Below are 9,193 nucleotides of genomic sequence, written 5' to 3' on the forward strand. Positions count from 1 at the left end.
CCAAATTGCTATGGAAACAGACCCACTTACCTGGAACCCCGCGAATATATTTCTGCCCGGGAATCCCAAAATGCTTTGCTCCGTCATGGCTCCACAGGGTGAGACCAGACGTGGGGGGTAAATTCTGTACACGCTGCCTGCCTGCCATCTCCCAGATGGCACCAATAAGGCCTGCTACATGCATTCAGCACCTACTAGATGCCTGCCTGGCATAAGGAGCCACTCCTGTGCAGACTCTGTGGAAGCCCTGGCTTATTAGGGCAGATCCTGATGTTTTCCAGAGACAGGCCAGAGCTGGGCCTTTCTTCTTTCAGGGTCTCTGTTTACCATGGAAAAGACAAATGTGGGCTACGATCCTATCCAGATCTCTGTCTAGGATTCTGTAGCCCCAGACCTCCTGCAGCCCCATGTCTGCACCAATAGCCGTAACTTCCCCAGGGACGCATCCCACGACAAAGCTCTTCTGGTACCCCCTCCCCAAACACTGTGCCCCACCACGCCTCTGAGGGCCAGGTGAGGTGAGCCGAGGTCCTGCAAACGCTCAGGCAGGCATGTGAGAAAGCTCTTTACTGGGGGGTACAGCAAGGAGGAGCAAGGCCATCTCCCCCTACCTGCCCCCACCCCCTCCTAGGGCCCGACGGTGAAGGGGGTCTCCCCCGCAGACACCGGACCACCACTGTCTTTGGTACAATAAATAGAAAACAAGGGGGGGAGAGGGGCCAAGGGTCCAGTCCTTGGGGGGGGGGTGCGCCTAGACCCCTCTCCTTGACCCCCTGCCCCAGGCCCCAGTCAGTGCAGGCCTCACCCACCCCAGCTGGGTAGCAGCAATTCCAGTCAAGGGGAGAGATGAGGATGGGAGCCCAGGGCCCCCAGATGGGGGGGGTATGGCTTCAGGAGGGGCCCCAGGGAGGGGGCTGGGTCATGAGCTGGCTGCCGTGCTCTGGGGTACACCACGGAGGCCCAAGCGAGGCCCCAGAGTGGCAGGGTTATCAGGGGGTGGGAGGGGTGGACGACCTCCTGTCATCCGAGTCCGGAGGGCTGAGGCAGCCGGGTGCTGGGGGGCAGGCGCTGGGTGAGGTGGGGAGCAGTCTGGAGGGCCGCCCGCCAGGCTCACATCCATCAGCTCTGGGGGTGGTGGTGAGGTTGGTGATGGGGGACGGCCAAGGCATCGGGGTTGAGGGGGTAACTGGGCCCCGGCCCCCGGCAGTGACGAGGCGGAGGCAGGGGCCTGATGTGTCTTGTGGGGCACATCACCCCCTGCCCAGGGGCGCAGCGGCTGGGAGGGTGGGACCTAAAGGAGCAAAGGAACAGTGGGTGATGGAGACCCAGGTCCTGAAGTCTCAGATACCCCACTACCCACCGCCCAAGGCCCCAAGGCCCCAGTACCTGGGGGCTGTTCATCTCACAGTCAGTGACGGGGGGCCCAGGGCCCCCACAATATCGGTTGCTGTATCGGTAGGTCCGGTTGTCACTGGAGGAGCCGCTGGAGCCTCCTGGAAGTGCCAGGGGAGAAAATAAGGAGAAGCCTTAAGTGAGGAGAGGTGATGGCTGGGCTTCTGGGTGGCTGAGTCTGGTTCGTGACCCAGGCCCAGGCCTGGGCCTTGGGACTAGAGCCTATTTGAAGGATGGGGCCCAATTTTGAGATTACAGGTCAGAGTTCAGTTTTGGGTACCAGAGTCAGAAGCAGTTTTAGAAGCGTGAGCCCAAGCTGTTTCAGAGATCAGGTCACGACCGGTCAAAACTCTCTTTGCCCCACCCATTCTGGAGTTCAGGATGGCACAGCTTCATAGCTCTAGGTGAAGGCCCAGTGGGGCAAGGTCCCCCAGGTCAGGCCGAAGCAGAGCTGCCCGCTCCCACCCCGTTCGACCCCACCTGGCACTGGGCACCCACCAGAGCTGGAGATGGAGCTGGCGGTGCTGGAGGAGGGACAGGTGTCAAGGGGTGCGGGCGAGGTGGAGGCACTGCTGCCTGCCGGGCCCGTGTTGGTGGCCTCATCAGCCGTGCGGCGGAAGAAGCTGTGCTGCAGAGCCCCCAGTGGGCTGATGCGGGCGGCGGGCTCATACTCCAGCATGCGCAGCACCAGGTCCTGGAAGCGGAGGTAGTCGGCGGGGCTGTGGCCCGGCTCCCCCGCCCGCCGGCCCCCGGGCCCGCCCGTCTGCACGCCCAGCACCTCCTGCAGCCGCCGTGTCCCGGGGCCCTGGTAATCCTGGCAGGGAGGGGGTGGGAGGGGGGGCAAGAGAGTGGCCGTCAGTGGGCAGGAGGGGCAGGGAGACACACACGGGGAAACAGAGGCACGAGAGAAAAAGTGGAAGGAGAGAAGCTAAGAAGAGTTGTGGGGTGGGTAGGAGAGATGGGGTGGGCCAGGACAAAGGAAAGGACAGACAAGGGGGAGAGGAAGTAAGGGAAAGACACAAGGGAGAGGAGGCAGGGAGAAAGGAAGCCCCAAGTGTGAGAGAGTGAGGGGCCACCAGGGTGGGAGGAGCGGCATGGGGCAGGGGCCGCACCTTCCTGAGTTCCTTTGTCCTTCGTAGGGTCCAGCCACCCCCAGGCAGCCGTTCAAAGTACTTGCGAGCCTTGGGCGCCTGGTCCAGCATGGGGGCTGGTGGGATACCCAGCACCTCCACAATCCGGTTCATCTGGTCCACCTGTGAGCAGGTGGGCAGTCAGGGTCAGCAGGCCCGCCAGGCCTCCGCCCCCTCCAGCACACCCCCTCCCTGGGAGCACACCTCATTGGAGCCACTGAAGAGGGGCTCTCCGGTGTGCATCTCCACCAGGATGCAGCCCAGGGACCACATGTCAATGGCCAAGTCGTAGGGTGTGCCCAGGAGCACCTCAGGTGACCGGTAGAAGCGGCTCTGGATGTACTGATAGATCTGGGGATGGAGCGGGGGAGAGAGCAACAGTCAGAGGTCGCAGGCTCCCCGAGCGGTGCCGCTGACATACCCAAAACCAAGACAAGCTTCCTGCCACGAAAATGGAGCATGGGGGTTCCAAACCTTGAGGTTATCAGCACCCACTTTCCAGGAGCCACTACCATCATTTTATTCATCAGCCTCAGAAGTCTCTGCTGGCCTAGTCTGACCCTCATCTCCAACCCGAAGCCTGACTCTGGACCTCTCTTGGTCATCAGAGGTTGGCAGGCTGTGAGCCCAGGCCCTTCCCACCCACCCGATCCAGACCCTTCTCAAGCCATCTCAAATGCCTGCTCACACGAAGCTGCAAAACTAAAGCACCCGGCCCCCCACTCCCTCCTCAGTTTAAAGAGCACAGGGCAACCAAAACTTAGCCAAGTGCCACTCCTGGCTCAAAGCCAACCCAACTCCACCCTGCCCACCTCTGACAGTCTCAAAACTGGCCCTGCCTCCCCAGCTTCACTCTTCCTTTCCTACTGGGTACTATACCCTGCGGCCCTCTCCTTTACCTCCCCCATCCACCGGCCTTACAACTCTGTGCCACCAATGCCCCATCCCAACACTACCCTTCGGGCACCGGCCACCTCGGGCGGCACCCTACAACCCCAACCCCAGCCCCGCCCCGCCCCTCCGGCGCCAGCCAGCAGCTGGCCCCGCCCCCGCCACACCCACACCGCGAGCCCCGCCCCCGGGCCGGGCCGCGCCGCACCCGCTGGCCAAGCTGGCAGGAGCTGCCGAAGTCCACGATCTTGATGGCGCTGCGCTTGGGGTTGCAGAGCAGGATGTTCTCGGGCTTGAGGTCGCAGTGAATGATGCTGAGCTCGGGCGTGGCCAGGAAGAGCAGCGCCGTGCAGAGCTGCTGCGCCAGCTTCCGCGTCAGGTTCAGTGAGACGCCGCGGAAGTGTGTGTTGCGCAAGAGGTCGTACAGGTTGTAGGAAAGCAGCTCGAACACCAGGCACAGGTGGTTCCGGAACATGAAGTGCCGCTTCAGGTGCACTGCGGGTAAAGGGATGGAAAGGGGCCGACAGAGAAGGTGAGGCTCAGAGAGGGCCAGTGGCGGCCTTATTACTGTGTACTAAGAAGAGCGGTCGCAAGCCGATCGGGGACTCTGCTTCTGCAGCGCTGGCCAAATTGTGGGGTGCCCACGGGAAGCGGCTGCTAGTCAGGGTGTTTTCTTTGTTTGTTTTTAAAGATTTTATTTATTTATTTGACAGAGACACAGCGAGAGAGGGAACACAAGCAGGGGGAGTGGGAGAGTGAGAAGCAGGCTTCCCGCTGAGCAGGGAGCCCGATGTGGGGCTCGATCCCAGGACTCTAGGATCACAACCCGAGCCGAAGGCAGACGCCCAACGACTGAGCCACCCAGGCGCCCTAGTCAGGGTGTTTTTATATGGTCTAGAACTTGATTCACATCAAGAGAATGATTTCCTTGATTAAGAGAAGTTCATTCTCTTCAAGGCTCTGTCAAACTTTCTGATAAAGAGAACGTTTCCCTTTGGTGCTGATGGGTCTTTAATGCCCTTCTACATTTCCTCATTTAATTTTGTAACTTTTAGTCTCAGTTCTGCTTATTTTTGTGGCAGCGGACACTCGTTTTCCATTTAGGGTAAGGATGTGTATTTAAAGAAACACACTCTTTCTGTCCACTTGCTTTTTGTAAGAGGAATCGGTATAAGAGGAAAAAGACTGACATAGCCGTTGAGAGTACAAGCATTGGAGCCCCGTGCCTGGTGAGATCATAGCCCCCCCACCCCCACCCCCGAGTGCAAAGCTGTGCCCTTATGCAAGTGATAGCACCTGAATGCTTCTGTCTTCTCCAAGCTGTGGGCCAAGATACCCCTTCCCCCCAGGGCTGTGGTCAGACTGAAACCAGTTGATTCATGTCAAGTGCTTACATTGGGGCCTGACCCTTAGCAAGCACCCAATAAACTCCGACCAGCACCATCATGGGAATAGCGCAAAAGTTATGAACATAGGCAGCAGAAGAATCACTGATGTCAGGGAATTCCAGACTGGCCCCTGCCCGGAAGCTGCCAGCCCCACCCTGTCCTGGGTGTACCGCGGCCCCTGGCCTCACCTATGTAGTACTTCATCTCTGTGTCGTGCTGGTTCATCAGCTCCAGCAGCCGCAGCTCAATCTGGGCCTGGTTCAGGAAGGCCTTTTTGTTCTTGATGATCTTGATGGCCACCAGCTCCTGGGTCTGATGGTCATAAGCTTTCACCACCTGCCGGGGCGGGGCGTGTCACAAAGTGAGGAAATGGGGGGGAGCGGGGCGCCACTTTCTTGTGGGCCAACGTCAGCGGGTCCCCGTGCCCTCTGAGTCCGGGGTCAGGGTGGAGGGGGCCGCCCACACCTGGCCAAAGGAGCCCTTGCCGATGAGCGAGTCAATCTCGTAGCGCTCCAGCCAGCGCTCGCCGCTGCGCACAATGTAGTCGTGGTTGTCATCGTCATAACCATGGTTCAGGACCTTCTTCTCCTTCTTGGTGCTCGGGTCCTGGGGCGGCGCTTGCTGGGCCCGCCGCTTCTTCTTCGCATAGTACACCTGCCCGGCGGGTCAGCCAGAAAGTGAGGACGGCTGCATGACCTGTGCCAGCAGGCAGGGCGCCCCCCCCACCAGGCCCCCAGCCGGGCCCCCGGCCCCGCCCCCCGCCCCCGCCCACCTCATTGATGTGCTTGTAGGTCTTGATGAGGTCCACGGAGAGCTTGCGCAGCGGGGCTGAGGTCGCATCCCGGAAGGCCAGGGGCAGCCTCCGTGGCAACAGCCGCACATCAGGCAATACCTGCGGGGTCGGGACGGGGGGTGGGCACTGAGGAGAGGCCTTCACCTCCGACCACAGAACCCTCTGGGCGGCTGGGTCATTGTTACCACACACAGATCTACTTGGTTACTGGGTGACAACCCCACTGGGATAGAAATTCCCCAAGGGCAGGGACTGTCTGGTTCTTGCTCTATCTGCAGTGCCTGGAGCAGGGCCTGGCACATAGTGGGTGGTCATCAGAGATTTGCTGAGTGAATGAATGGTCAACTGTTTACCCCTGACCTTTCATCCCACACCTTTACTCCTTTCTGAACCTCTGTGGGAGAGATCAGATAGAAAACGTGGGGTCTGTCCTTCCCAATCCTTTGCCTGAGACCATCCATTCTGGGTGTCCCATCTTGAGGGCTGCCATCATGCTTTACCCTCATCCCGTGGGGTCTTCCCATCCCTCACCCCCAACTCTGCACATTTTTGCCCAGTCTTTCGGGATCCAGCACCCTGGACCTCCTACTCCATCCTGCGTCAAGCCCTACAGTTCAGAGCCTTGACAGTCTCCACCCCTGAATATCTTTACTCTGTACCCTAAGATGCTGCTGGCTCCAAGATCCTTTGGGCTCAAACTTCACCCCCTTTCACCCCACCCGCCCATCTCTCACTATGGACCTTTCTTCCTTTGTGAACATTTATTGAGTGTTTCCTAGGCGCCAGGCACTGTTCTCAGCATTTTACATGCATTTCATTAACTTGTTTAACCTCACAGCAACCCTGCAAGGTAGGTATCATTCTTGGTTCCATTTTACAGAACAGAAAACTGAAGCAGGGAGAACCTGAGTCATTTAACCACCATGTCAGGATTTGAACCCAGGCTCTCCAAACAGCAACTCCTCTATTATCTTCTACTCCAGATGGGCCCTTCTGCCCCCAGGAGACTGCTCTGGGCAGCCTATCTTTCACTCCCAAGACCCTTCTATCCCCAGCCTCCCCCTGCCCCAGGCATGTGAGGAGCCAGCTGAATGCATACCTGCGTGTGCTCCTGGGGCCCCGGGAAGCCAGAGAAGGGACCATGGCCTGGTGGGACGGCCATGGTGGGCTCAGAGGGCCGCAGGGGAGCGAGGCCTGGAGCGGGAGCCCGGCCGGGGGGCGCCTTCTCGCATCCTGCACCTCGGCTGCCACCGCCGCTGAGACCTGAGAGCAGGCGGGAGGCAGGGGAACAACATGGCACAAGCGGATGTGGGGGGACGGGGCCAGGCGGAAAGAGGTGGACATCAGAGAGAGAAGGCAAGGCACAGGGGCAGGAGAAAAAGGACAACAGGTGGCAATGAAGAAAGGGGACAGAGAGAAGTGGTAGGGCAGGGGGGCGGTGGTGGCACAGCGAAGTCCCTCAACAAATGATTACCAAATAAATGAAGTAGGTGGCCCAAAGAGGGGAACATGTGAAAGGGGATGATTGGAAGCCAGGCAGGGGGTAGGCCATGACAGGAAAGGACAGAAAGACACCAATAATGGGGGGAGGAAGAGAAGAAAAAGAAACCACAGACAGTAGAGGGAGGAGGCTTCAACTCTTTGCTTCCCATTTCTGCTTGTGGCCCTCCCCAGCACCCCCTCACACAAGATCCTGCCCTCCTGCAGTCTCCCCTGATTGTCAGGATCTCCTGTCTTATCACAGCAAGGTCCCTGCACTTCAAGATCTACCCTTCCCAGTAAATCCCTCAATCCAGAGAACTCTAGGATCCCCCCAAACCACATGAGAGAACTCTGGGCCCCCTCCAAACCCAAAGCAGAGTCCTCTGCAGGCCCCTAAAACCACATCAGGGTCCTGGGACCACACCAAGGCTATCTGGTTATATAGGGTTGTCCCTATATGAAAGAGTCCTACCCTATGACATTCTCATCCATCAGGGCACTCTCTTCCCAGGGGACCCTCCCCCTATCGTGCCAAGCCCTCATCCCTATTCCCTTTCCTCCCATATTAGGGACTCCCCCCGCCCCCCGCAGGTACTTTCTCTTGCCACATCAGGGATCTTCCCCATATTCGCCCCGGTCCCCCTCCCAATCAAGGCTCACTTTTCCTGATGGGAGCAAAGAGGAGGCGTCGTCTCTTCGCTCGCCCTTCTCTCTCCTACGCTGTATCTTCCCCTCCTCCCCCCATCCAATATTCCTACCAGGGCCCTTTCTCCAGTTACTCCTTTCTACATCAGGGTCAATCCACAACTGTGCCCATTCCTAGAAGGCCCCCAGAACCAAATACCCCAAATATCACAGAGAGTTCTCCCCTCCCAGAGTACCTGCCACACCAAAATCCTCTCCCCACAGGCCTTCTCCCATGTCAGTCCCTTTCTCCTATGCCAAGCCTTGCCACTCCACGATCCCTCCTCTCTCTTGGAACTCCCCCGCCCCTCACCCGAAACAACCTCTTCCCTGGGGCCCTCCCACAGCAGGACCGACTCTCCCAGCACCCACCCCCTACCCGGGTCAGGGCTGGCGCGGGGCCCACGGGGGGCTGGGGCGCGGTGGAGCCCCCAGTGGGGTGGGCGAGCGGCCAGCATGGCGGCGGTGGCGGCAGAGAGGAGACGACCGCCTGTCCCGGCCCGGCCGGCCCGGCAAGCCCCGCGGCGGGGAGGGCAAGCGGGACAGGCGGCCCGGTGGGTGACAACAGCAGCCGCCGCCGCCGCCGCCGGGGGCGGAGAGAGGAGGGAACGAGGGTCAGCCCGGGGCACGCGGGGGAAGGGGAAAGCAGGTGGACGGGGGAGGGGCGGGTTAACCCTCGCCCCGCCGGCCCCGCCCCGCACAGCCACCCGCCCCTGGGGACCTAGGCGTCCCGCCCCCCACCCTGGAGACCCGCCCCGGTCGGCGGAGCCCCGGCGGGCGGGGCCGGACAGAGCTTGGCAGTCCGCACCTGCCATGGCAACAACCGTGCCATTGGCCGATGCTTCCAAGAGCTCAGCCAATCGCAGTTCAGAACAGCTGTTGCTAGGCGACGACGATGCAGCCAGAGGAGCCGAGCCCAAACAAAGGGCGGGAGCGGGGCCCCGCTACCCCCTCCCAGCCTCCCTCCCAAGACTGCTCCCTCGGGCTCGGCCCCGTCCAAGAATCCGACTATGAATAGCTAGGCACGGCCTGCACCTGCCCGCCGCCCCCCTGCTCTCCTCCCTCGGCCTCGTGCTAAGTCTGGCGGCGACGCGGGCAGGGCGGGTCCGTACTGCCCCCTCCCCGCGAGCTCGTGCAGCCCCACCTGTAGCCGCGTTGTTACCTGAGGGCGCGGGCAAGGGGACTCAAGCTGCTCGGGAAGCCCGAGCTCAGACCTGCCCACTGGCTGAAGGTATCCGGCGGACGCGGCGAGCCAGGGCCCCGATTACCCAGTAATGCAACCAGCAAAATGGCGACCACAACAAACCGGCCCCCCCACCCCAGGCTCCGCCCCCACCCCCCCCAATTCGCTTCCCCCACGTGACCCAGGGTAACACTTCGCGCCTGCGCCCAGCCGAGCTTACCGGCAGACATACACAGTAAGCTACCAACCC

At 60.6% G+C, this 9,193-nt stretch overlaps 1 protein-coding gene across 4 annotated transcripts; it reads right to left on the reverse strand.

Annotated features, from left to right (window-relative positions):
• Positions 1–552: 552 nt before the first annotated feature.
• Positions 553–9,066, reverse strand: DYRK1B (dual specificity tyrosine phosphorylation regulated kinase 1B). 4 transcript variants are annotated; one of them, XM_028090616.2, is made up of 12 exons: positions 8,140–8,460; positions 6,694–6,857; positions 5,574–5,693; positions 5,267–5,455; positions 4,990–5,137; positions 3,622–3,908; positions 2,727–2,873; positions 2,505–2,645; positions 2,171–2,206; positions 1,891–2,086; positions 1,387–1,493; positions 553–1,291 (listed from the first exon to the last, which is right to left on the reverse strand). In XM_028090616.2, exons 1-12 carry the CDS (start codon positions 8,216–8,218, stop codon positions 920–922), a joined length of 1,986 nt encoding a protein of 661 aa, XP_027946417.1. In that variant the 5' UTR covers positions 8,219–8,460; the 3' UTR covers positions 553–919. The 4 variants fall into 4 exon arrangements, with proteins under 4 accessions (XP_027946417.1, XP_027946418.1, XP_087883728.1 ...); XM_028090617.2 differs by lacking the exon at positions 8,140–8,460 and adding an exon at positions 8,923–9,066 and having other exon boundaries at positions 1,891–2,206; XM_088027602.1 differs by having other exon boundaries at positions 1,891–2,206.
• Between the last annotated feature and the right edge of the window lie 127 nt (positions 9,067–9,193).

The sequence above is a fragment of the Eumetopias jubatus genome, unplaced genomic scaffold, assembly GCF_037043125.1.
Source record: "Eumetopias jubatus isolate StellerSeaLion01/CBP00866 unplaced genomic scaffold, mEumJub1_p1.0 scaffold_10, whole genome shotgun sequence".
NCBI classification, from domain to species: domain Eukaryota; kingdom Metazoa; phylum Chordata; class Mammalia; order Carnivora; family Otariidae; genus Eumetopias; species Eumetopias jubatus.

Excerpts from the sequence above, each read along its gene's own strand:
- DYRK1B (XM_088027602.1), bottom strand. The coding sequence starts at position 8,218 with ATGCTGGCCGCTCGCCCACCCCACTGGGGGCTCCACCGCGCCCCAGCC. Across the intron at positions 5,138-5,266 it reads GCAAGGGCTCCTTTGGCCAG|GTGGTGAAAGCTTATGACCA; the intron begins GTGTGGGCGGCC and ends CCGCCCCGGCAG. Across the intron at positions 1,292-1,386 it reads GTGAGATGAACAGCCCCCAG|GTCCCACCCTCCCAGCCGCT; the intron begins GTACTGGGGCCT and ends TTGCTCCTTTAG.